The 27,438-nt window shown below is 43.4% G+C and overlaps 1 protein-coding gene across 3 annotated transcripts in view; it reads right to left on the minus strand.

Moving 5' to 3' along the window:
• Positions 1-159: 159 nt before the first annotated feature.
• Positions 160-27,438, minus strand: part of ADAMTSL1 (ADAMTS like 1) — a 1,017,570-nt gene continuing 990,291 nt past the window's right edge. For all 3 annotated transcript variants that reach the window (XM_016960664.3, XM_016960663.4, XM_003312011.6), the window contains 6 exons: positions 22,990-23,202; positions 21,261-21,441; positions 18,458-18,665; positions 5,206-5,315; positions 4,185-4,405; positions 160-2,654 (listed from right to left, as the gene is read on the minus strand). In XM_016960664.3, coding sequence (XP_016816153.2) covers positions 2,548-2,654; positions 4,185-4,405; positions 5,206-5,315; positions 18,458-18,665; positions 21,261-21,441; positions 22,990-23,202 — 1,040 coding nt within the window. In that variant the 3' untranslated portion in view covers positions 160-2,547. The remainder of the gene's footprint in view (positions 2,655-4,184; positions 4,406-5,205; positions 5,316-18,457; positions 18,666-21,260; positions 21,442-22,989; positions 23,203-27,438) is intronic.

Genomic DNA, 27,438 nt, shown 5'->3' on the forward strand with positions numbered 1-27,438 from the left:
CCCAGCTTCCTGTGTAAAGATGAAAACTGCAATCCTTCCACTTCAGCCAGACGCAAATAACTGGCTGGGAACCACCCAACTGACAGGGACTTCTCTTGCTCCCTGCATAAACCACCAGGGGAAGGAAGGCTGAATTTAATAGAGACTCAGACGACAAGATTTAAATAAATAAGCTGTATTATCTGTACAAAAAATACAAATACAGTTTTGTGTTTTAGAGGAGAAAGTGCCTCCTTCCACATTAGCCAGCAGCCTTCATTGTCTTGTGGTGCTGCTGAGTTGCAGTTCACAGAACAAACATTAAATGTACATTCATTTCATGCAACAAGCATTCTGCTTCCCACCCAAACCTAGGTTCTGCCAGCTCACTGAGACCCACTGCCAACTGCTCCAACCCAACATGGAGCTGGAGGATGCTTGCTCTTTAGGAAATGTAAATAGTGACCACTGATTTTCAATCACTATCGAACTAGAAATAATTAACCACATTAGTAGTAGTATGGAATTTGTCTGTCTTTATCATTCCATGCATAACTATTATGCCACAAATGAATTCCCTCTTACTGCCTCAGCATCCCATGTTAGTTTTTATAACACATCCTGTACAGTGAATGGATCCAGAGTTAAACACCAGGTTCTATTAAAAATAAGAAAAATATAATAATCACTACTGAGTTTACAGGAACACAACTGCAGGAAGTTAGTTAATAAAGTCCCCCCAATAGTTTTGTTTCTGGATGACAATGTACAATTATTAATATTGCACTTTTTTAATAAGAAATCCTAATAAATATTCACAAAAGATATACAGACATAGAAACCATTCTTTTTTATTTTAAACAGACTTTACACTGATTTTTTAGTAACATGATTTCTTAGAGCCTGTTTTTGTGGTGAGGAAGAAAGAGACCCAACTTAAAACTGTCCACAGCTCACTAGGTGGGGACACAGATTAATATTGTCTTCCTCTCAAATTTTACTTCCAGGCTGGCTGGAAATGCAGCCCTGATGTCAATGGTAGCCCGGGGTGAGTGGCATTTCATGAGGGGAGGCTTATCTGTGGGTAAGGGACTCTGGCCACCCTTGCTCCTAAACTCAGGCCACGCTAGGGAAGGAGGCAAAAATTACTTGGCCAAAGCTGCTCGGCTTAATGAGGATTTTGCCGAAGAGTCCCAGAGTTTTCATTTTGCTGCTTGACTTTGCTCCAGCCGCCTCACCACAGCTGATGAGTGTGGCTGCAGTGTGTGAGCTGCTTTGCCAGGGTGCTGCCTCCACCACCCCGCCTTGCTAGATAAATACTACATGCCGGAGGACCTGCAGACCCTGGGGTGGAGGCTGGGAGAGGGAGGGTGTACTGTGGACACGCATAAACCCGTTGTCCACCCCGGTCCCTGGGCCAGCTCTGGAATGAAGAGGTTGCTACAACCTGACAGCCTGACAGATACTCTCTGGCACAGTGACTAGTTAATGGGTTGATGTTGATAAGTTAACCATAGTCCCTGGCCCTTCGGTGGAGCAGCAAAGGTCCTAGAAGGCAAAAAACCTGGGCCATTCGTGCTCAAAATGGCCCTGGCCCACAGCAGCAGTTAGTGCGGGGCTAGGGGACTTCGGATTTAGATAAAGAGGTGCCAGGGTGGCCTTACTGCATGGCGAGACCCACCTCTCACTGGCTTTGCTGCAGCTGCACAGGCAGGACGTTGACTCTGATAGCCTGGGAAGTGGGGACTCCCACGCAGCGCAGTGCTCTGTTGTGGGCAGCAGGGCTCTGAGCATGCGCACATGCATGGGATCAGAGCTGGTCCATGAGCCTCATGCAGCCTGGAAGCCCCTGCTCACCGTGCCCCACTGGGGAACACCACAGGCTCCTTTTTGCTTCTGTCCCTTCCCTCCCCTCCCTTCCTCATTTTCTGCAATGTTGTGTGCCTTAGAGCCTGCTTTGTTTGCTTTTTTACCTCTCCCTACTGGTGATCTGAGTTCTTCTCTCTCTGCACTCACCCACTAGAAGAACTGATGTTCTGGGCTAGTTTCTGCCTCAGCATGGTGTCCCCTCCCCATTTGTCCTAACTGTGACTAAAGGGACATAGATGGGGAAGAGGAGACAAAGGAGCGAAACACTCCTGTGTTTGTGATAGTGCGCTTCTAGGAAAGACACAGGAATTTGTCCAATGTTTGCACCAATAGGCTACAAACCTTCTGGCTCCCTGCTGTCCCCAGGGGCTGTGCCTGCCTCTTTCTAGGTCTTTGAGACCCAGGTTTGGGAGGGAGGAAGCTCTTCAAGGGAGCCCCCACTGTATGCCTGGCCTGCTCTGCAACCTCCTTTAGACATCTGTCCTTTCCTTTCCCAACATCCTGTCCTCCAGCTAACTGACAGAGAAAACACGCGGACGTCCTTACGCTTGAAGGTGGAGGTGGAGGAGGTTGGAAGGGTGTGTGTGGGGGGGGGAGGGGGAAATAAATAAATAAAATGAAGAAAGCTTAGGTTCTGTCCGAGATGGTTGCGTGAGTCCTTCGTGTGGCCAGGGTAGAGATTTTCCCCACACCCTATCTTCACGCTTTGCCACAAGTTCCACAGCAGCGAGATTTAAACTGGCTGAGTTGGCAGAGTTTCAGCTGTTTCACCTTCTCGCAGTACCTGGTGGTGTCTCTGCACTCCACTGGGAAAGGAGGATGGGGTCGGGAGAGGAGACAGAAAAGAGATGTGAAACAGAGACTAATGAACGCAGCCTGTGTGAGGTGCAGCCGGGGGTTTCAGCCACTGGGGTACATCCTGGGGTCGGCCTTGGCCACCGCTCTCCAGCCTAACTTTGACAGAGCTCAGCCACTTGCCCCCCAAGGCTGCCAACAGCAGGGGTGGCACCAGCCTGCAGCTGTCTGGCTGAATGATGGGGCCCCTCCCTGGGCTGTCTGCTTGTTTTCTGCAGCTCCCTCTACTTCCTGAAGGTGCCTGTTTTCTCTATCTTCTTGGGATTACCTCATCTCCTAGGTGATCACCTCTCCCCCTAGGCAAACCTGCCTTTTCCCGTGGGTTTTGGTATTTTAAGTAAATGACTCTCCTCCTCAAGATGGTTCCCAGCACTGCATCCTCCCCGACTTTGCAGGAGTGTGAAGTGAGACTTGCGTCGGGTGCCCCCATCCCCAGGCACTTGGGCCTACTTTCTCTGTTAAGCTTTATTTTCATGTGCCCTCCAGTCTCTCTTCCTTCTACCCATCATGCCTTAAACACAGCACCAGGACGTTCTAGTTCAGTGTTGGCACAGACTAGATGGTCTTAAATATTGTGCTGACTTGGTTTGGTAAGTTTTAACTATGTGCATTGAATATTGGTGCTCTCTGAGCATGGTGAGCCGCTGACACAAACATGGGTTAACACTACCCGAGTACAAAGATCATCCATCCCCCAGCGTGTAAAAAGAAGTGGGCTATTTGCCTACATGGCGTCTGCCTTAGTGTTGGGAATTTATTGCTCAGTGAGGCCCAGTTGGGGAGAAAACTGCACAGCTACATTTGGTTTTTACTTCCTACTCTTTGCCTCAAGCTTTGCCGCCTTTCTCATGGGTAAGTACCTCTGATTTGGGTTCAGAGGAAGAAAAAAATAAACTCCTTCCCAACTGGAATACAAATGATGGTATTGGGATGACGAGGAAGGAGTGAAGTGAGTATCAAATTCCAAGGCTGGGGGGTCCCGGACAGTTCCAGGGGATGCCTGTGGGGTTGGGAGGGAGGGGGTCAGCTGGTCCTTGTTGGGTGAGAAGCAGAGGTGTGATGGGCGCAGATCTGGTTGGCTGAGCAGGAGGCACTCTGTGCTCCTTTAGAGTTAACAGCATTTTCTGTTTAGTAGCCTGGCCCCTGAGAGTTGTTGATGAGTCAACCCCTGTGGGCACCAGCCAGACTGACTGCAGGGGAACTGCAGGCTGATTTCCTCCAGCACTGGGCCAATAGCACCTGGCTCTCTCAGGGCCAGGATGGAGATCGTGGAAGCCCTTGGGGCATACCCTGTCATGCTTATATACACCTCTCTGCATACACCCATGCACCCCACTGAAAATGCTCAACTCCACCACCAGCTCACAATCCCTGGGGAAGCTGACCCCATGCCCTATGCTCAGGGTCGGTCCCAGGGACTGCTCTCTGCACTCGATGCTCTATGGGGAATTTGCAGAAGGTTCTTTGGGGTTGGAACATACTGTTTTCACATGGGGTGATGTTGCAGCGCTGCCAGTTGGCAGGCCGGGGCCCCCAGGAGCACAGGTGCTCAGGCACTGCCTTGTTGGTGCGGGCATGCACACACTCCACACGCCGGGACTGGAAGCCGTAGTTGCCACAGGTAGCTGTGCACAGGGTCCACAGGCTGACTCTCCAGTGTACACTGCAGGCCTCTGACCAGCAGTTCTGGGTGCTCACAGGCCTGCAGGAGGATGGTGGCAGGGTTAAGGTTTGCTTCTGTGGGGGCTGAATCAGGGCAGATGTGAAAATAGTGCTGCAAACTCAGAAATGTTAGGTGGTTCCTCAAGAACTTTCAGCGTTACTAGACCTGGATTCTGATTTCTGTGCTGTTACTAAAAGGCCATATGATCTCAAGAAGACTATTTCCTCTTACTGGGCCTCCATCTGCTCTTCTCTGTAATGAATAAGGATCTCACTGCATGACTAAAGAATGAGCTCTCCCCATGTGGACACTGGCAGAGCCTGGTCTCACAGGCTGGGCTCTTAGGTGGGGGTGGTGAGTCCCCGTGCCCCAGGGGGACATCTATAAGGAAGTGTCATAAGGATGGGGACTGGATAGGAATGGTAGGTTGAGACTCAGGAACAAGGGCTCTCATCTTAGCCTAACTTCTAGAGGGAGATCAACAAGAGTGAGGGGCTTGAGCCTTTGAGACTTGGTGGCCGCTGTGCAGACCTCACCTCCTGACCACCCTGGGGCTAGTGCGGGTCTCTTGAGGTATGAGGCCTCTCTCAGAAGAATAACACCCTTGCACTCTTCATCACTAAGAGAGAAAAGCCCAGCCTAGCCCATTAGATAAGCACAAGACCGACACTGAGTCATCTGCCTCTGGGGAGGCCAGTGGCTTGCGGTGAATGGAGATGGAGTCCCAGGCAGGGCTTGGGACTGTGGTAAGTTAGTTGGAGGAGAAACATTCACTCAGCACCATCTTTCCGTGCTGTTGACATGGGGCTGGGAAAAGGAGATTCAGGGCTTTCTCTTACCTCGGAAGAGCACTGCACTGCTCTGATGGTAAGGTGATGCCATCCCGTGTCTGGCAGAAGACTTGTCTGTGTTGCACAGCTAGGTGAGGCCCGATGCAAGGCCCATTGCACTGGAAAGCAGAAAAAGGTAACATACAGCACATTAGCCAAGTCAAGGGTGGAGGCCGCCATGCTTGGGCTGCATGGCATGCACGATCCTTGTGTAGGTCTTGTTGGAGGCTCTCAGACCATTCATCTTTCCCCTCTTTGGGCTAACTAAAAGACACTCACTGATACGTTTTCTTTATGGGATGGTTAGATTTCCTGTGGTCTGTGGGCATTCTGCCAGCAAATGGCTAATGGTAGTGTAGAACCAGTAAGAGAAAGTCAAGCTCCTCTCAGATTAATCATATGAAAGATATTTTGGCATAATATGCTAGGAATGTGGCAGTAGACTTTAGAACTGAAGACCCCTAAATAGCTCCACCCCTTCGGTGCAGAGAGGGTAATATGGTTTATCGTTTTCTTGCTAAAGTCATCCAAATAACCAACTCCATCCTTTCTTACCCTGGCTTCATTTTCTGCAGGTTAAACCTAGGATGACTGAACAGAAAGCAGACTTAGGTATGCAGAGTCCTCCCTCATATTCTCTTGCTATGTGCTCATGGAGATTGTTAAACTTTCCCCAGAGTTCATGGAGCCTGACCCTGTCACAGTAAATACACCTAGCAACAACTGTCTGTGAAATACAAAAGCAGCAGGCCTTTAGCCAACATCTGCTATTTCAGTAAAACAAGAGGATACGCATCCCATGGAGGTCACTTTAGAACAAAGGCTCTTAACTTGGGGGTCTTTGGATCCCTAGGGTTCCACTGGGGGTGGTGCTGGGGTGTTAATCCTTAACAGTATAAGCAAAAGTTTTGTGTTTATTGGCTTTTTTCTAGCAAGAGGTTCCCTCTAGCTTTCATCAAGTACTCAGAGGGATCCATGACCTCAAAGGTTAAGAACCACTGAAAGAGCAGGATTTAAGGTAAAAGTAGCTCTCTTGGGTCAGACAGCTGTGCCCAAGGCGAATTATTGCTCTTCTGGACTCTGAAGGGCCCAGTTTGACACTATTATTCACAAACACATGGAGGGTTGGGGTAAATGTAAAAAAAAAAAAAAAAAAAAAGCCCCCTTAACACCAATGACTGGGATTTTTTTTAAATCGTAAAATACACATAAACGTACCTTTTTTTTTTTTTTTGAGGCAGGGTCTCTTTCTGTTGCCCAGGCTGGAGTGCAGTGGCACAATCTCAGCTCACTGCAGCCTTCACCTCCCAGGCTCAATTGATCCCCCGACCTCAGCCTCCTGAGTGGCTAAAATTTCTCTCTTTAACCGTATTTTTAAAAATAACTTTTTTTTTCTTTTTCTCAGATGGAGTCTCACTGTCACCAGGCTAGAGTGCAGTGGCGCAATCTCGGCTTACTGCAACCTCTGCCTCTCAGGTACAAGTGATTATCCTGTTTCAGCCTCCCAAGTAGCTGGGACTACAGGCATGTGCCACCACACCCGGCTAATTTTTATATTTTTAGTAGAGATAGGATTTCGCCATGTTGGTCAGGCTGGTTTTGAACTCTTGACCTCAGGTGATCTGCCTGCCTTGGCCTCCCAAAGTGCTGGGAGTCCAGGTGTAAGCCACCGTGCCTGGCCAAAAAATAACTTTTTATTGTGAAGTACAGTGTGCATACAGAAAACTGATTAACAACCAGGTGTGGTGGTGGATGCCTGTATTCCCAGCTATGCAGAAAGCCGAGGCAAGAGTAAGCTTGAGCCCAGGAATTTGAGGCTATAGTGCACCATGATCATGCCTGTGAATAGCCACTGCACTCCAGCCTGGACAACATAGTGAGACCCCATCTCTAAAAAAAAAAGTGATTAAAACATGAAGTATATCTCAGTGAGTTACTATAAAGTGAGTATAGTTGACCTTTGAACAACATGGGTTTGAACTGGGCAGGTCCACTTATACATTTTTTTTTTTTTTTCAACCAAAGGTCTTGGGATGTGAAACCCATGTATGTAGAGGGCCAACTTTTTGTATATGCGGGTTCTGTGAGATTGACTGCAGGACTTGAGTTTGTGTGGATTTTGATATATGCAGGTGCTCCTGACACCGATCACCTGTGAATACCAAGGGACAACTGTAGAGAAGCAAAGCTAGCTGCATGGATGTCTCTACCCCCTTAGAAGGAAACTGTGGTTGGTTTGATGCTCTACTGTCAACCTTGACATTCATTATAGTTTTTGAACAAGCAGCCCCACATTTTCATTTTGCACTGGGCCCCACAAATTATGTAGCTAGTCCTGTATACACGTGAAGAAATAAAATGCTGTCAGCAACTCAGGAGCCTACTTTGTGTCTACTCTCTAGTCTCTTTCCTCATCTGCACATGTAACCACTGAGACTTAACTTTTAAAACAGTTTAGTTTATGCCTGTTTTTGAAATTTACATAAATGAACCATATTTCATGTTTGTTTTGTATTTGGTGTTTTCTTACTATGTATTATGTATATAACTGAAGTTCATTTTCATTGATGTATAGCACTTTATTTTATGAACATACCATGGTTGAATTTTCCAGTCTACTTTACTTTTGATTAATACTTGGTTTCTTTTTTCTTTTTCTTTTTATGTTTTTTTTTTTGAGACAGAATCTTGGAATGCAGTGGTGTGATCTCTGCTCACTGCAACTTCCACCTCCTGGGTTCAAGCAATTCCTGACCCTCAGCATCCCAAGTAGCTGGGACTACAGGCACCCACCAACACACCTGGCTAATTTTTGTATTTTTAGTAGAGATGGGGTTTTGCCATGTTGGCCAGGCTGGTCTTGAACTCCTGACCTCAAGTGATCTGCCTGCTTCAGACTCCCAAAGTGTTGGGATTACAGGTATGAGCCACCATGCCTGGCCAATCCTTTTTATTTCTGTAAGACTGGTAGTAATGTCTCCATTTTCATTTCTGATTTTAGGAATTCGAGTCTTCTCTCTTTTTTTCTTTGCCAATATAGCTAAAAGTTTGTCTATTTTGGTCAGTCTTTTTGAAGAATTTACTTTTGGTTTTGCTGAGTTTTCTTCACTATTCTCTAATCTTTATTATCCTCTTCTGCTAGCGTTAGGTTTAGTTTGCTCATTTTCTATAAATTTTTAAGGTGTAAAGTTAAGTTGTTGATTTGAAGTCTTTCTTTTTTAATGTAAGCATTTACAGCCATAAATTTTTCTCTTAGCACTATTTTCTCTGTGCTCCATATATTTTGGTATGTTGTGGTTTTGTTTTCACTTGTCTTAAGGTATTTTCTAATTTTCCTTGTTATTTCTTTTCTGACTGATTTACTGTTTGTGTTTTGTTTGATTTCCACGTATTTCTGAATTTTCCAGTTTACTTCTGCTACTGACTTCTAGTTTCCTTCCCTGTGGTTGGAAAAGATACTCTGTATACATTCATTCTTATCAACTGTATTAAGAATTATGTTTTGGCATAACATATAGTCCTTTTTTGGATAATTTTTCATGTGCACTTGAGAAAAAACAAGTATTCTGCTGTTATTGGGTTGAGTCCTCTGTATGTCTGTTGCTCCAATTGGTTTATAGTATTGTTCAGTTGCTCTGTTTCTTTACTGATCTTTTGTTTAGTTGTCCTATCCATTGTTGAAAGTGGGTTTCTGAAGTTTCTATTATAGAACTAATTATTTCTCCCATCAATTCTGTCAGTGTTTGATTCATATACTTTGGGGCTCTGATGTTTGGTGCATGCATGTTTATAATTGTTATATGTTCTTGGTATATTGACCCTTTTATCACTATATAGTCTATGTTGTTTGATTTAGTATAGCTACCTCAGCTTTTGGTTTTTATTTACATGGAATAACTTTTTCCATTCCTTCACTTTCAACCTAATTTTTTCTTTAGATCTCAAGCAAGTATTCTGTAGACAGCATAGAGTTGAATCATGTCTTTTTTATTTTTAACATCTACTAGGCCAATCTATGCCTTTGGGGGTTTAATTCCTTTAAAGTAATTACTGATAGGGAAGAACTTACTTTTGCCATTTTATTATTTGTTTTTATGTACACCTTATAGCTTTCCCCTGTAATTCCCTCCACTTATGTTGTCTTTTGTGATTAGTTGCTTTTTTATAGGGACAAATTTTGCTTCCTTTCTCATTCTTCTTTGGCTATACATATTTTCTTTGTTGTTACCATGGGGATTACATATAATATCCCAAAGTTATAATAATCTAATTTGAATTTTGATATCAATTTCATACAAAACTCTACATGTATACCACTCTGTTTCCCATCCCCACTTTACATTATTGGTTTGAGAATTATATCTATATGCTGTATATTCACTAACAGATTTATAATTACTTTCTATGCATTTCTTTGAAATCCTATAGAAAATAAAAAGTGGAGCTATGAAACAAAATAATACTGGTTTTAATGTCTGCCCGTCTATTTACCTTTATTGGAGAGTCTTTATATGTTCAGGTGGCTTGGAGTTAACTAGCATCTTTTTATTATAACTCAAAGGACTCCATTTAATATGTCTTGTAATCAGGAATAGTGGCAACAAGCTCCCTGGAATGTCATAATTTCCCCCGCATTTTTGAAGGACAGTTTTGCCAGATAATTCTTGGTTAATAGTTGTTTCTTTCTGTACTTTATAATTTTTCTTTTTTTTTTTAAATAAAGAAAAAGGGCTTATTTGGCTCATGGTCTTACAGGCAGTATAAGAAGCATGGCACCAGCAACTGCTTGTGGTGAGGCCTCAGGAAGCTTACAATCATAGAGGAAGGCAAGAGGAGCTGGCTTGTCACATGGTAAGAGAGGGGAGGGAGGCACCAGACTCTCTTTTGTTTTTGGCTGTCCTTATATTTTTACATTACCAAGTCTTTGATATTTCTTTCTTTTCCTTCAACCTTTAAGTTCTGGAGTACATGTGCAGATTTGTGCCATGGTGGTTTGCTGCACAGACCATCCCATCAGCTGGGTATCAAGCCCAGCATCCTTTAGCTGTTTGTCTTGATGCTCTCCCTCCTCCCACCCCCACCCCCACCACCAATAGGCCCCAGTGTGTGTTGTTTCCCCCAGTGTGTCCATGTGTTCTCATCATTCAGTTCTCACTTATAAGTGGAAATATACGGTGTTTGGTTTTCTGTTCCTGGGTTAGTTTGCTGAGGATAACGGCTTTCAGCTCTATCCATGTCCTTGCAAAGGACATGATCTTGTTCCTTTTTATGGCTGCATAGTATTATGGTTTTATGTACCACATTTCCTTTATCCAGTCTACCCTTGATGGGCATTTGGGTTGATTCCATGCCTTTGCTATTGTGAATAGTGCTGCAGTAAACATACATATGCATGTATCTTTGTAATAGAATGATTTGTATTCTTTAGGTGTATACCCAGTAATGGGATTGCTGGGTCAAATGGTATTTCTGCCTCTAGATCTTTGATGAATCACCATACTGTCTTCCACAATGGTTGTACTAATTTATATTCTCACCAACAGTGTGAAAGTGTTCCTTTTTCTCTGCAACCTCACCAGCATCTGTTTCTTGACTTTTTCGTAATCGCCATTCTGACTGGCATGAGATGTTATCTCATTGTGGTTTTGATTTGCATTTCTCTAATGATCAGTGATGTTGAGCTTTTTTTCATATGACTGTTGGCCACATGAATGTCTTCTTTTGAGAACTGTCTGTTCATGTCCTTTGCTTGCTTTTTAATGGAGTTATTTTCTTGTAAATTTTTTTAAGTTCCTCTTGACTGGATTTAGACCTTTGTCAGATGGATAGATTGCAAAATTTTTCTCCTATTCTGTAGGTTGTCTGTTCTCTCTAATGATAGCTTCTTTTGATGAGCAGAAGCTCTTTAGTTTAGTTAGAACTCATTTGTCATTTTTTGCTTTTGTTGCAATTGCTTTTGGCATCTACATCATGAAATCTTTGCCTATGCCTATGTTCTGAATGGTATTGCCTGGATTTTCTTCTAGGGTTTTTACAGTTTGGGGTTTTACATTTAAATCTTTAATCCATCTTGAGTTAATTTTTGTATAAGGTGTGTGGAAGGGGTCCAGTATCAATTTTCTGCATACAGCTAGCCAGTTATCCAAGCACCATCTATTAAGTAGGGAGTCCTTTCTCCATTGCTTGTTTTTGTCAGGTTTGTCAAAGATCAGATGGTTGTAGGTATGTGATCTTATTTCTGAGTTCTCTATTCGGTTTCATTGGTCTATATGTCTGTTCTTATACCGGTACCCTCCTGTTTTTGTTACTGTAGTATAGTTTGCAGTCAGGTAGTGTGATGCCTCCAGCTCTGTCCTTTATGCTTAGGATTGTGTTGACTCCTCGGGCTCTTTTTCAGTTTCATATGAATTTTAAAATAGTTTTTTCTAATTCTGTGATGAATGTCAATGGTAGTTTAATGGGAATAGCATTGAATCTATAAACTCCTTTGGGCAGTATGGCCATTTTCATGATACTGATTTTTCCTATCAATGAGCATGAAATGTTTCTCCATTTGTTTGTGTCCTCTCTGATTTCCTCGAGCAGTGGTTTGTAGATCTCCTTGAAGAGGTGCCTCACTTCCCTTGTTTGCTGTATTCCTAGGTATTTTATTCTTTTTGTAGCAATTGTGAATGGGAGTTCATTCATGATTTGGCTCTCTGCTTGCCTGTTGTTGGTGTATAGGAATGCCAGCAATTTTTGCACATTAATTTTGTATCCTGGGACTTTGCTGAAGTTGCTTATCAGCTTAAGAAACTTTTGGGCTGAGACGATGGCATTTTATAAAGGGTCATATCATCTGCAAACAAAGATAATTTGACTTCCTCTCTATTTGAATATGCTTTATTTCTTTCTGTTGCCTGATTGCCCTGGCGAGAACTTCCAATACTACATTGCCTAGGAGTGGTGAGAGAGGGCATCCTTGTCTTGTGCTGGTTTTCAAGGGGAATGCTCTCAGCTTTTTGCCATTCTCTATAATAGCAACTGTTGATTTGTCAAATATGGCTCTTATTATTTTGAGGTGTGTTCCTTCAATATCTAGTTGGAGAGTTTTTAAGATGAAGGTGATGTTGAATTTTATTAAAGGGCTTTCCTGTGTCTACTGAGATACTTGTGTTTTTTGTCTTTAGTTCTTCTTATGTGAGGAATGACATTTATTGACCCAACCTTATATCCCAGGGATGAAGCCAACTTGATCATGGTGGATAAGCTTTTTGATGTGGTGCTGGATTTTCCAACTTGGTTCTGTTCTCCCTGTCTCTTTCAAGTACCCCAATCAGTCATAGGTTTGGTCTTTTTACATAGTCCCATATTTCTCAGAGGTCTTGTTGGTTCCTTTTCATTCTTTTTTCTCTATTCTTGTCTGCCTATCTTATTTCAGAAAGATAGTCATCAAGTTCTGAGGTTCTTTCTTCTGCATGGTCTATTCCGCTATTGATACTTGTGATTGCATTGTGAATTTCTCGTGTTGTGTTTTTCAGCTCCATCAGGTCATTGTGCTCCTCCTCTAAACTGGCTATTCTGGTTACCAGCTCCTCTACTGTTTTATTGTGATTCTCGGCTTCTTTGCATTGGGTTACAACATGCTCCTTTAGCTCAGCGAAGTTTGTTATTACCCACCTTCTTTTTTTGAGACGGAGTCTCGCTCTGTCACCCAGGCTGGAATGCAGTGGCATGATCTCAGCTCACTGCAACCTCTGCTTCCTGGGTTCAAGTGATTCTCCTGCCTCAGCCTCCCGAGTAGTTGGGGCTACAGGTGCCCGCCACAATGCCTGGCTAACTTTTTTTTTTTTTTTGATATTTTTAGTAGAGATGGGGTTTTACCATATTGGCCAGGCTGGTCTCAAACTCCTGACCTTGTGATCCGCCTGCGTCGGCCTCCCAAAATGCTGGAATTACAGGTGTGAGCCACCACACCCAGCCTATTATCCACCGTCTGAAGCCAACTTCTGTCAATTCAACCATCTCAGCCTCAGCCCACTTCTGTGCCCTTGCAGGAGAAGTGTTGCATTCATTTGGAGGAGAAGAGGCACTCTGGCTTTTTGAGTTTTCAGCATTTTTGTTAATTCTCTCTCATCTTTGTGGGCTTATCTACCTTTGTTGAGGTCGCTGACCTTTGAATGGAGATTTTGTGGGGTCTTTTTCGTTGATGTTGTTGTTATTGTTTTCTATTTAATAGGCCACTCTTCTGTAGGGCTGCTGCAGTTTGCTGGGGGATCACTCCAGGCCCTAGTTGCCTAGGTTTTCCCCTTACCTGGATGTATCACCAGTGAAGTCTGCAAAACAGCAAAGATGGCAGCCTGCCCCTTCCTCTGGGAGCTCTGTCCCAGGTGGGTACTGACCTGTTGCTGGCCCAGATGCTCCTGTAGGAGGTGTCTGGAGACCCCTGTTGGGAGGTCTCACCCAGTCAGGAGGGATGGGATCAGGAACCCAGTTAAAGAATCAGTCTGGCTGTTTTTTTGGTAGAACAGCCGTGCTGTGTTGTGGGGAACCCTTCCTTGTCCAGACTGCCTGGACTCTCCAGGCAGTCCTGGGAAGGCTGAGTAACTGAAGTGCAGAGACTCACTGCCCCTTCCCCCGGGGGCTCTGTCCCAGGGAGAGATCAGACATCTGTTAGTATAACCCTGGTTGGAGTTGCTGAAATTCCTGCAGGGAGGCCAGATGGATCAGGGTCCCACTTAAACAATCATTCTGGCCACTATCTGGCACAGCAGGTGTGTTGTGAGGGACTTCTCCTCACCCGGGCTGCCAGGACTCACTGGAACTGGCAGGCTAGAACAGCTGGGTTGACCTAAGCACAGAAATGGTGGCCACCCCTCCCCCAGGAACTAATCTGTCTCAGGCAGTCTCCAGCCTGATGCACTTGGCAGGCAGCTGGAATTCCAAGCCAGTGGGTCTTAACTTCTGAGGTGCCATGTTAAGTGGGGCCTGCAGAATGCTGCTGCTTGTCTGCTGGGATTCCCAGGGCCTGAGTCTGAAAGACTCCTGGGTCTCTGTGTGAGCCTGAGCAACTGCTCTGCCGAGACTGCACAGCTCTGTGTCAAACCCAAGGCCTTGTTTGCATTGGCTCACTAGGGGATCTCCTGATCCACTGATTGCAAAGATATGTAGGAGAAGTGTGGTTTCCTGGGTGGGGTTGTGCAATCACTTACCACTTCCCTTGGCTGGGGGGTGAAGGTTTTTTGGCTCTGTGCTGCTCCCAGGTGGGCCAGTGGCCTACCCAGCTTTTCTTCATTCTCCATGGGTCAAGTTGATTGCCTAGTCAGTCCCAATGAGAGAACCTGGATATTTCAGATGAAGGTGCCAAATTGACTCCCCATTTTCATTCCTCTCTGTGAGAGCTGTGGACTGCAGCTGCTTCTAATCAGCCATCTTGGCCCCTCCCCCTCTTTCTGCACTTCAAATATATAATTCCACTGCCTTCTGTCCTGCAAGGTTTCTGCTGAGAAATCAGTTTATAAAGTTATTGAGAATTTCTTGTACACAATGAGTTGCTTTATCTTGCTGCTTTCAAGATTCCCTCTTTGTTTCTTAAGACTGATTTTAATCTTAGCGTGGGTCCCTTTGGCTTTTTCAACTTAGAGTTTGTTTAGCTTCTTGGATTTGTAGATTCATGTCTTTCATCAAATTTGGAAAGTTTTTGGCCATTATTTCTGCAAATAATCTTTCAACTCCTTTCTTCTTCTGAGACTCTCAAAATGTATATGTTGGTTCACTTGAGGGTGTCTCACAACTCTTTTAGACTCTGTTTGTTTATTTTCTTCTATTTTTATTGGCCTATCTATCTTCAAGTTTGAAAATTCTTTCTGCTGCCTGCGAAATCTGCTGTTGAATCCCGCCAGTAAAATTTTCAATTCAGTTCCAGTACTTTCAGCTCCCAATTTAGCATATTTAAGATAGTTGTTTTAAAGTGTTTGTTTGTCTTTAATGTTCAATGCCTATGTTTATTTTCTTCCTTAAAATGGGCCATATTTTCCCATTTCTTTGTATGGCTTGTGATTTTATTGCTGAAAATTGGGCATTTGAAAAATAGCCATTTCTCCTACTCTCTGTAGACTGGCTCTGTGATTGGGCAATCCATCACTGATTAGCTGGGTATACTCTGAGCATAGTAATCAGTCTGAGGTGAAAGCGTAAGGTCTTCTCAGATCTTTTATGTGGTGTGTATGGGCCTTCTCCATATACATAGCTGCTTTTGAGTGTCTTAATTTCCCAGAGTCTCACTCAAGGCTGTCCTTGGGACTTTAGAGCGTCAGTTGCATAGAGGGTCAATCTCCACCCATAATCTCTTTTCCCAGGTGTCTGCAGGTCTGTGTTCCTTCTGCAGATTTCACAAGTAGTGGCTGCCACGTTGTTAAGATCAAAACCATGCCACATGGGGGAGGGGGTGGGGCAAGGATGAATGAAAATACCAGGAAATTTCCTATCATCTTAAAGATGGCTTTTTCTTTATTGGCTGTTTGCTTGGTTGCTGTAGAACTTGGGCTGTTTTCCAAAGCACTTATAAGGTTAGTTTAGCCAGTGTCTAGTTGTTTTTTTGATGCTTCTATAAGAGAACATGGACTTGGAGTGTCCTAATTTGCCATTTTGCTAACGTCCCTTGACTACACTGGGAATTCTTGAAGGAGTAATGTGTCCCTGGAAGCACTTATTTCCTCCACTCTCATTTGTAACTAAACCTATTGCTGGTTTGATTTCAGTGCCTACTTTTACACTGAAACTGCCATTCACAGAGTTACCGGTGACTGCCTGCCAGTCAAGTTTGAATATGCACCGTATGTATAAAATAAGGCCAATGCTTAATTTGTATTTTGTTTATTCTGTTGGATGTATTTTTATACCCTTGACTTCCTTCCTTCTGGAAAAAGCTCCTCCACTGGTCTCTGTGAATTTTCCTACTCATTAGGTTAATCTTTTTCCTCTTCTTCCCCCAGTTTAATTAGTGTTGTGTTCCTCAGGGTTCTGTCCTGTGCCTTTTCTGAATCTGATCCTTTCCCTCTCTCTGGGTGATACCATCTATGATTCTTAGCCACCACTTGTATACTAATGACTTTCAAATTGATAGTGTTTAGCACAGCTCTCTTTTAAGTCCCAGACCTATACGTGCAACTACTTAATGAGCATCTGTACTTAGATATCTCATACTAAACATGTCCCAAACAATTCCATATAGCAACAATCCACCCTCTTTTTTTCTGTATTCCTATCTAGTTGTTCAATTCAAAACCTCCAGTCAAATTTTGACTTCCTTCCTTTCTCTCATCCCTGATATCCAATGGATCATGGAAGCCATGCGAATCACGCTTATAAAGAGGAAATGGATTCCTCTCCATTGGTACTGCTCAATACCTTCATTCTCATCACCATAATTGCTCACCTAGATTAGATTAGGTTTCTCTTTCTGTAGTCCTTTCACTTGCCAATTTGATCACTATACTGCAGACAGCATACCTTTTTAAAAAAAAAAAAAAAAGACAGGGTTTTGCTCTGTCACCCAAGCTGGAGTAGTGAAAGTGATATGATCACAGCTCGTTGCAGCTTCAACCTCCTAAGTGATCCTTCTGCCTCAGCCTCCTGAGTAGCTGAGATTACCGGCATGAGCCGTTGTGCCTGGCCAGACAGTAATCTTAAAAGTCTGATTGTGCCATTCCTTCTTAAAAATCTTTGTAGTTGCACTTACAATAAAATCCAAATTCTTTGTACAGCATACAAGACCCTTTTATGGTCTTGCACCTGCTTTCCAGGCCACATTTCTATTTCTATTCTGTCACCTCATTCTCCTGCAAATATTGTGGGCTGCTTTTCCCTTCATTTCTTCACACATGCTTATATGGGACACATTCCCCTCCCAAGACAGGTGTCCCATAAATGTATGTTGGATTAAAAGGAGAAAGCTGAATTATTACATGAAGCCAGATTGTTGGAGCTAAGAAGGTGGTCTTAGTTTTACTTGGACTAAAATCAGCATGGTTTTCATAGACTTCATGAAGGTAGGCAGAAGAAAAAACATTTGCATAACACTATTCCAAAAGGATTTTTTTGTGTCTCACAGGAGTGGAATGTGGAGGTTTGAGAAGCATCTACAGTTTGAAGCACAATATCAGCAATATTATCAGCAGAAAAACATCAACAGGATTGTGAGATGGAGCATTTGTCTGCAATCTGTAATGCCTCAAGCCTTGCTACTCTTTCAAGTGTAGCCCTTGGACTAGCAGCATTGATGTTACCAGAAGTTTTGAGAAATTCAGCATCCCCAGTTCTACCTCAGACCTACCATATTAGAATTTGCATCTTTAATAAGATTCCCAGGTGATTCACATTAAAGCTCGACACGTACTGGCCTGGAGGGTTGTAGAAAAAAGGAGGAGGGGGTGAATTTTTTGAGGGGAAGGAATGGAGAAAGGGAGCAAGACCTATGTATTTTTCTCTCTGTTAGGAAACATAATCACTGGTGCACCATACGTCCCTCCTTGAGTGACCTTGATGACACAGTGCAGAAACATCTGTCATTTGTAGCCGGATCTGTTTGCTATTGTAATTTTACAAACTGCCAATAAGCCTCGAGGGCCTGGAACCAGAGCTGTCTTGAGATGAATGTGACCTATGAGAAGCAGGCTTTTCCAGGTAGGAGAAAGATGATATTCCCCCTGGCAAAGGGACCTCATGCCTGTTTGATTATGAAGCATATACATTATGTCACTGGAAATAAGGAGGGGTTAGTAGAAGCTCCAGAAAGGAGTCTCCAGCTAGGCATGTTGATTGGCTAGCATTGAGCAGTAGCTTCAACTTACCTGGGACACAAATGGCTTACGAGATGGAACGTGAACTCTATGGCCAAAAACATTTGATTTTCATTAAAGATGGCCACAGTGTGTTAACTTAATAGAAAGTCGCCGGTGATTGTTTTCCAAAGGACACACCTGGGGGTGGGAGTGGAGGACATAAATGTAATAATGTATAGATGGCCAATTATAAGATGTTTTGAGTTGCTGACTGCCTAAAAACATTCATTCAATCACATTGGTTCATAGAATTACACAAAGAATTAAAAGCCTGCTGCTCTGGGGGTGTCTCAGCTGGACAACCAACAAAAGCTATGCCTGGCCAATCAGAATGTGAAAGGAGGAGGTGGCAGTGGCAGTGATAGCATTTCACTTCCTACTGTGGCAGGGTCCATTCCTTTAGATTTAGCTTTCAAATAACAACCTCTCTGGCTCCTCACCTGGCCCCAGCTGGAGAAGGCCCACTCCACACACAGCTGCTGGTTACAGGCCTGGGTGTCCACAGGCCGCTTGGCGACCTGGGTGCACATGTCATTGGACACAGGGGTGGAGATCCCAGAGGCTTTCAGCTTTTGACAGGTCACCCTGCGGGTCTGGACACCTCCCCCACAGCTCCGGGTACAGGCAGACCAGGAGGTCACCATCCACCTGGGGAGAGGAAGAAGTGTCAGGAGAGCCCTAAAGGGACAGGCCCTGGGGAAAAGAGACCTCCTCCCCACCGACATCCCTGCTCTTGCCACTAATTTGGGGCCAAGGCCCTTTTTACAGTATTTACTTGGAAAGATGATTGATAGGCTGAAAAATGACTCCTCCCAAAGATATCCATGTCAAATCCCTAGTGCCTGTGAATGCTATGTGGCAAGGTTCTTTCCAGATGTAATTATGGACTTGAGATAAGATTATCTTGGATTATCTGGCTGGGCCCTAAATGCCTGCCATAACAAGTGTTCATACAGAGAGGTGGAGGAGGAGACAATGTGACCATGAAGGCTGAAGGTGGAGTGATGTGGCCATAAGCCACCTGGGGCCACCAGAAGTGGATTCTCTCCTAGACCCTTTGGAGGTGATGTGATCCTCCTGATAGATACCTTGATCTTGGACTTTTGGCCTTCAAACTGGTAAGAGAATAAATTTGTTGTTTTGTAACTGCAGTGTTGGTACTTCCTAAAGGAGATCCAAGCATGGTTCTAGGGAAGTCAGATCCAAATTTGTGTCACCTCCTGACCCGGAAAGTAATCTGGGCCTCACTGAAGTCAAGGTTTTGTCTGGTAATGCTCAGTATACTTCCTGCTGCACATTTTGGTCAATCTCTCAGAAACAGGTAAAGTTCCATCTCTTGGCGTGACTGCGTGACAGTCCATAGGTCTTATACCTCTCAGAGGGCTGCATACGTGGTAGAAATAGTTGTTCTCTGAATGTTAGGTTCCAAAAGTGAGACTGTGATCAATGGACTTTTCTCACAAAGCCAACCTGTAAACTAGGAACACTCTGAAATCCTTGGTCCATATACAAACATGCAGGGATTCTTGTTGCGTGTGTGGACCCTGTGATAATTCTCAAAGAGAAGGAGACAGCTTGGGGAAATCGCAAGACTGTTGCTCATGTAATCTAGAACATGGTTTTAGTGATGGAGAAAATTTATCTAACAAAATGGTTAAAACAGCTACCTGGGTCACAGCAGGGTTACCCAGTTGTATCTCAAAGAGACAACCAGGGCAATACTTGTTCACAGGCAAAGAAGGATACTAAGTGTTCAAAATGTCTGGCAGGCAAACGGGTCAAAGGTGAACCTATGGCTACGTCCTAGCCAAGCGGCGCCACATCTGGCTTTCAGGAGAGGCATGTAGCAGGGAAGGGGAGCAAATTCCTCCTAAATCTGGACTGTGACTTATTTAGTTTTGTGGCCACTTCCCTGCTCTTTTGCCTTGTGGAGGGATGACTGAATGCAGATTTCCAACCCACAGGAGCAGAGCCACTTAGGAAGCAGGCAAGAGGTGTTTAAAAACTCCTGGGGGCATTGAAATCCAAGAAAACAGAGCCATTATTATTTCATTTGCAGAAGTAAATTAAGCTGATTGATTGACTCTGACCATCACCAAATCAAGTCAAAAAGTTCCTGGCACGTCAAAGATCTCTTCTTCATTTTGCACAGCTTGGCAAGGGCAGTTTTCCAGCCTCTTATATCCCTGGTGAATGTCAGGCCTGCATTACCATCAACTTTTATTTCCAAATATACGTTTCAGCAATTTTTCAGGAGCTGGGGTGGGGGGTTTGAGAAAGGAGAGGGCCAGGCTATGTTACAGTTCAGGAAGGGTATAAAAGGACATTAATCATTCCTGTGGAAACCTTCCCGTCAGCAAGTCAAACTGCTGATATTAATGAGCATGTTTCATATTTCACTGAGTCTCTCCTGGTTTCAGCTGCTCCTTATGACTCAGCTGGCAAAACAGAAAGCAGTTGCCTAAGTATTGTATGAAAGTCCTACAGATAGGTAGTAAAGGGGCCTTTGAGAGCTGAGCCACATCCCCCCAGGCTCTCAGCACCACACCAGTGCCAACTCCAAGCCCATCTATTATCCATTTAACTACTGCTGAGGACAGAGGATGAGGTGCACAGGGGGACTCATAGCCTCTTGAAGCATGAGGAAGGTGGCAGAGGCTTTAGGTGTCATTCTGGGCCACACAAGGGACCCAAATGCAGAGCATGAGGCTACTATCAGAAACAGAGATTTATTCCAACTTTAGTGAGACGCAAGCCTTTGTAGAAAAGAGGAAGATAAGATTTCCCCAACTGAACTGGAGTACTGATTAGCATGGGTATTTAAGGTTAGACTTGGAGGGTGGGCAGAACCCAGTAATCGTTGTTTCCTCAGCCCTTCGATTGAAAAGACATTGCTTTCTACAAACAACTCAGAGTCAGTTGATTACTGTAGGATGGGGGGCGTCTATGGCTTGCCAGGGCCTGGGAAGCTCTTGCTCCCTGAACAGACCCTGTTAGGGACTTGGGAAACCTGGTTGGCCATTAGTGGGGTGAGGAATAAACAAAGCTGAGAGAGGTGGCATAGCCTGAGGATATTTTCAGCAAGGTGGAGAGGCCTGATAAGCCTGTGCCTAGAGGGAAGAACAGCTCCTTGGCTGGCATCTCTCCCTGCACAGTGCTACTGAAGGGCTGGCCACTGACTTCGCTAAAAGGGAGGGCTCATCCTAGGGCGGGGAGGTCTAAGCCAGTGTCCGCTGCACTCACCGAGAAGGGCAGTCTCTCCGGTTGCACGCGATGGGCTGCACCGCAGGGCGAACCTTCCCTGCGCAGTGGGCAGGGTTGACCTCCGTGCTGTTCAGCAGGCACCTCAAGCGGGGCTGCTGAACCCCCCGGTTACCACAGGAGGCTGAGCAGGTTGCCAGTCTGTCCACAGACCACCAGTAATCTGTCATGGGAGGAGGAGCAGAGTAGAAAAGAATATAGCATAATTGCCCACACTCTGAATTCCTTCTGAGCAGGGCAGGGAGAAGGTGACGGGTGGATTTGTGGCCTGAAGGAGAGGAGCTATTATAAATGAGGCCCTGCTCCTGGCAGGGAACCATTCCCGAACTATTTGGGGAAGTCACGTGGTCTCTAGGGGCCTCAGCCATGAAATGAGTACAGTGAACCTCACCTCACCAAGTTATTGTGGGGACAGGAAATAATGAAAGTAAAGTAGCTCAGTGCCTGACATAAAAGAGTGCATAATTAATGCCACAGGTCATCTTATTTTTAAAGATATTGGCTACAGTACTTTTTTTTCCTCATTGGTTCACCAGAAAGTGACTTTGTTTTCTACAAAGATATATAAATATAGCAAATACTTAACCATCACAGTACAGATTTGAGCTGGACTTTGCAAATGTTACCCAAAAATGCCTATGCAGAGAGTGCTTATTTACATGAGACAATGATGTCAGTAAGAAAGCCAGTTGCTTTGGGGGTCTGGGACTCACTGATAGGTGAGATGGTAAATTTTGAGTGCTTATTTGCAAAGTTGCATATTACAAGTCTTGCAAATAGGCCCTGGCTTCTGGTTTTCAGCAGAGACTAGCTGGCTGGCTGGCAAGAAAATTTGTTTTCTTGTCTGAAAACATTTGTTTTCCTGTCTGAAAAGCCAAATGGTGAAGGAGGATATTTAAGAAGAAAACTTAACTGCCTAGAAAAATTTCCCTCCTTTCTTCATCTTTTTGTGCCGTATTGGCACAAAACTCTGTCCCTTCCCATCACATCCTTCATTTTGGAATACATCACACATAGGCCACAGGTCGAACAAGCCTATGGAAAACACTATAAGAAGGCCAGTTTCCCTCTTTCCCACTGATTGATTGGGCCTCATTTACAACTCTTTCTTGGTGCAGTGAAGGCCAGGCCCCACCCAAAGGCTTTCTGACCTGCCTGTTTTCCTGGAAGGTTAATGCATGAGCCATGTGGGCTTTGCAGTCTGTTCTTTGCCAGGGCCAAATGAAAGGTGCCTGGAAAGCCCTCAGCTTATGACTAAAGCTGAAGACTCTTCAGAATGATCAGCAGGCACTGGCATCAGGCCTGTCTCTCCAGGCAGGAGGCAGTAACCAAACAGGCTACTCTGTGTGTGTGAGATCTATACTAGTTAAATCAGCATAAAAGAATCACATCTGACTTTGATATATAGTAGTGTTTCATAGTGGTGTTTCCATGGTCCTGGGCAACAGCAGCATTATAAGCAGAAGGGCCTATTTATGAAGGCAGCACTGGCTTTTCCAGGTTCTGCTGGGATGGGGCATGATGGCTCTTCTGAAGGGCCATGTTGACAGAAGTAAGTAGGGTCTCACTGTATGGAAACATGGCATGGCTTTGGTTTTCATGCCTTGAGTACCACTGGAGATCAGAAATCTCTTTGTTCTGCTAGATAGTTAGATTTCCAAGTGGGCTTTCTTGTTCAAGTCCAGTATGCAAAGTCTGCAGGGTTTCTTACCTTGGATCACTAAAGATGCCTTCTGCATGAGCACCCCTGCCTCATTCTGAGCAAGGCAGCTGAATTCCCCTTGAGACCCACCGCTAAGGTTTGCAACTTGAAGGATCTGTCCAGCTGCCAAGATGTGATGCGTCAGTCCTGTGGCAGTGACAATTGGCTGACCACCATGAAACCAGGTGATATTAGGGACAGGGTGACCTTTGATGGGGCAGCCTAGAAGGCGAGGAAAAGAAGTAAGCCTCAGTAAAGCCATAAGGAACACATTGCTGGTGCACTGGTTTACTGTCTCTGTGGCTCTAGAAATTGTACACACAATGTGGCCTTGTCCGTGGCATTTTTATTATATTTGCCATTCCTGAGCAAACAGGAGATGTTTTTATTCTCTGAATTTCTAGGAGGGTGACTATGATTCATTCAATTAAGTAAAATTACTGGATAACAAAAGTACCTATTTCTTTCTGTTTATGTCCCTATACTAATTTAAAAAAAAGATACAATTAATCTTCATGTATTGAACAGTTTTTTCAAGGTAAGTAGTTCTTATAGTGATTTTTTTCTGACAGAAATTCCTTCTTCAAATACGATATGTTGGGAAAAAATACCATACTATATAGTAATAGTTAAGAAACAAACTTGATTTGGTAAAAGTATCATATTCCCTCATTTTACTTGTTATGAGATTTTTCCAATCAGAGACTAGGAAAGCAATTTTAAACATGGATCTTTTTTCTGCATAAGGCTTTGTCTTCTGAAGGCTTTTGCCAAGCCTGCACTGGACATGTACAATATTATACACATCTACAGAGCCATCAAACATATTTTGATATAATAAACTCAAATGTCTACCCAAGACTTTGTAGCATAGAATCGGTAAGATAAACAGGTTGCAGTTGTGAGAGATATTCCTCGAAGGTCAGGGTACTTGCTGAATTTGCTGTTGTGCCCCAGCAACTTACCTTCCACAGAGAATTTATTTGGAAGTGTAAAATGCAGTAAGTCATTGAAAATTAAAGAATCGATAGATTTTTTTCCCCCTCAGTTCACTTAGAAAAACATCTGTTTGGTACCTACTGCTCTGGGGACAGTTAAGATAATTAAGACTATCTTCCCTCTTCTAGGGAGATCTCAGCTGGTATAAGATTTTTAGAAAGCACACTCATAAAACTGCAGATGCAAGGCAGGAGATGATGAGATACGAGACACAAAGATGGTGCTATAGTCTGAGGGTTTGTGTATACCACCTAGATTCATATTGAATTCTAATCACCAAGGTGATGGTATCAGAGGGTGGGGCCTTTGGGAGGTGATTCTGTCACATGGGCTCTGTCCTCACGAATGAGATTAGTGTCCTTATAAAAGAGGCCCTGGAGAGAGCTGCCTTGGCCCTTCCACCATGTGGGACACAATGAGAAGCTGCCATCTATGAAGCAGACAGCAAGCCCTCACCGATATCAAATCTGCGGCTGCACTGATCTGGGACTTGCCAGACTCCAGAACTGTAAAAAACAAATTTGTTTTGTTTTTTTATATGTCTGTTATATCAGCCTGACTGGACTAAGACAGGTGGCTACCCTCTGTGGATGTGTGGGTGCCTATGCAACTATAGAGAGAAGGGATTTTTTCTAATGTTTCATTTCTTTTTTGACAGGGTCTCGCTCGGTCACCCAAGCTGGAGTGCAGTGGTGCAATCGTAGCTCACAGCAACCTCCAACTCCCAAGTAGCTACAATTACAGGTGTGCACCACCATGTCCAGATAATTTCTGTGTGTATGTATGTATATACTTGTATGTATGTATGTGTATATATATACATACACACACACACATGTATATATACACATACATATTTTTAAGTAGAGACAAGGTTTCACCATGTTGGCCAGGCTGGTCTTGAACTCCTGGCCTCAAGTGATCTGCTCGCCTCAGCCTCTCAAAGTGCAAGGATTACAGAAGTGAGCCACCACACCTGGCCTAATATTTCTTGTTTTTGAATCCAGAGATAGAACTGTTAAAATTTACACAAGATTGGGAATCCCTAGAAATCATCTAGTTCACCACTAGAGGAAGAAACAGAGGCCTAGAGAGGTTAGGAGACCTTCCTGAGATTGTGCGGCAGGCCTTCTATCCGACTCCTGGACTGTGTTCTTTCCCCCATACCTGCTACTTATTCAGCTGGGCACCTTGCTACCTCCTTCGTTTCTTTGCTCACTTATTTTTTCCCCTTCATTTTTGTTTTTCCTGAGGTAGTAGTGAGAGGGTAGGAGCAGACTATTTGGAAGGGAGGGTTCTAAAAAGATAACCTAAAAATGGACCCCTGGAAGCTCAGTATGGGATGTAGTGTTATATGATCCAATTCTTCACTCCTTCATGTATCCGCTGACTAGCCCAAGCCACTTGACAGTGCCCTCCCATGAGAAAGCGGTTATACTTCCCCCTCTTGGCTTTGGCCATGTGAGTTATTTAGATGACAAAAATGAGACAGATGTTACAATAACAATCTGAAAAGAAAAACAAGTAAGTTCACTCACAACAGCATCAAAAAGAAGAAAATACTTAGGAATAATCTTAACCAAGGAGGCTACTATGGTTCAGATATTTGTCTCCTCCAAAACTCCTGTTGAAATTTAATTGCTATTGTAACAGTAGTAAGAGGTGATCAGGCCATGAGGGCTCTGTCCTCATGGGTTGGATTAATGCCATTATAAAAGGGTGAATTCAGCCCTTATTTGTCTCTTTGTGCTTTTGAAGAGCATGTGAAGACAAAGCTTTCCTCCCTTTTGGAGGATGCTAAGGAGGACTGTGAGCCACTAAATTTCTGTTCATTATAAATTACCTAGTCTCAGGTATTCTGTTATAGCAGCACAAAATGGACTGAGAGACAAAAATCTTGAACACTGAAAATGACAAAATACGGCTGAAACAAATTAAAGAAGATATAAATTCATGGGAGGACATCTCATGTTTACGGATTAGGAGACTTAATACTGTTAGGATGTCAATACTACTCATAGTGATCTACAGATTCAATGCAATCCCCATCAAATCCCAATGATATATTTTGCAAATAGAGAATCTCATGCTAAAATTTATATGGAATATCAAAAACCCAGAATAACCAAACAACCTTGAAAAAGAAGAACAAGAGGATTCATAGTTCCTGATTTCAAAACTTAATACAAAGTGATAGTAAGCAAAACAGTACTGTGCTGGCATAAAACAGACACAGAGAACAAAAGAACAGAATAGAGACCGGAAACAGACTTTTAAATATGTAGTCAAATGATTTTTGACAAGGTTGCTAAGACCATTCAATGGGGAAAGGACAGTCTTGCGAACAAATGGTTCTGGGAAAATGGATATCCATATGCAAACAAATGACTTACACTATATATAAAAATTAACTCAAAATGGATGAAAGACCTAAACCTAAGAGCTGAAAGTATAAAACTCTTAAAAAAATCACAGGGGAAAACTTTAATGACATTGGGTTTGGCAATGATTTCTTAGATATGACACTAAAATATAGGCAACAAATGAAAAAATAAAGTGGATTCCATCAAAATTTAAATCTTTGACACATCATAAGACACCATCAAGTGAGTGAAAAACCAACTCACAGAATGAGAGAAAATATTTGCAAATCATAGATCTGATGAGATTAATATCCAGAATATAAAAAGAACTCTTACAATTTGATAACTAACAAACAACCCGGTTTAGGCAAATGCCCAAATAAGCAAAGGACTTGAGCAGACATTTCTCCAAAAGAGATACATGAATGGCCAATAAACACATGAAAAGATGCTCAATTAATCATTAGGAAAATGCAAATTAAAGCCACCATGAGTTACCACTGCATACCCACCAGGATGGCTATTATTAAAAGAAACCCAAAATATAAATGTTTGCAAATATGTGAAACAATTGGAACCCTTGTGCATTGCTAGTGGGAATATAAAATGGAACAGCTGTTGTGGAAAACAGTATGGTGGCCCCTCAAAAAATTAAATATAGGATTATCATATGCTCCAGCAATTCCACTTTAGGGTATATATTCAAAAGAATTGAAAGCAGGAAATTTAAAAGATATTTGTACACCTATGTTCATAGCAGCATTATTCATAATACCCAAAAGATTTAAACCACTCAAATATCCAATAATCGATGGGTAGATAAACAAAATGTGGTATATATGTATGATGGAATATTATACAGCCTTAAGGAATGACATTCTGACATATGCTACAACATGGATGAGCCTTGAAAACATTATGCTAAATGAAGGAAGTCATATATAAAAGGACAAATATTGTATGATTCCACTTATATGAGGTACCTAGAGTAGCCAAATTCATAGAAACAGAAAGTGGAATAGTGGCTACCAGAGGCTGGGAGAAGGGAGGGAGGGGGAGTGCAGAGTTTCAGTTGATGAAAAAATTCTGGAGACAG

Source organism: Pan troglodytes, chromosome 11 (genome assembly GCF_028858775.2).
Source record: "Pan troglodytes isolate AG18354 chromosome 11, NHGRI_mPanTro3-v2.0_pri, whole genome shotgun sequence".
Lineage (NCBI taxonomy): Eukaryota > Metazoa > Chordata > Mammalia > Primates > Hominidae > Pan > Pan troglodytes.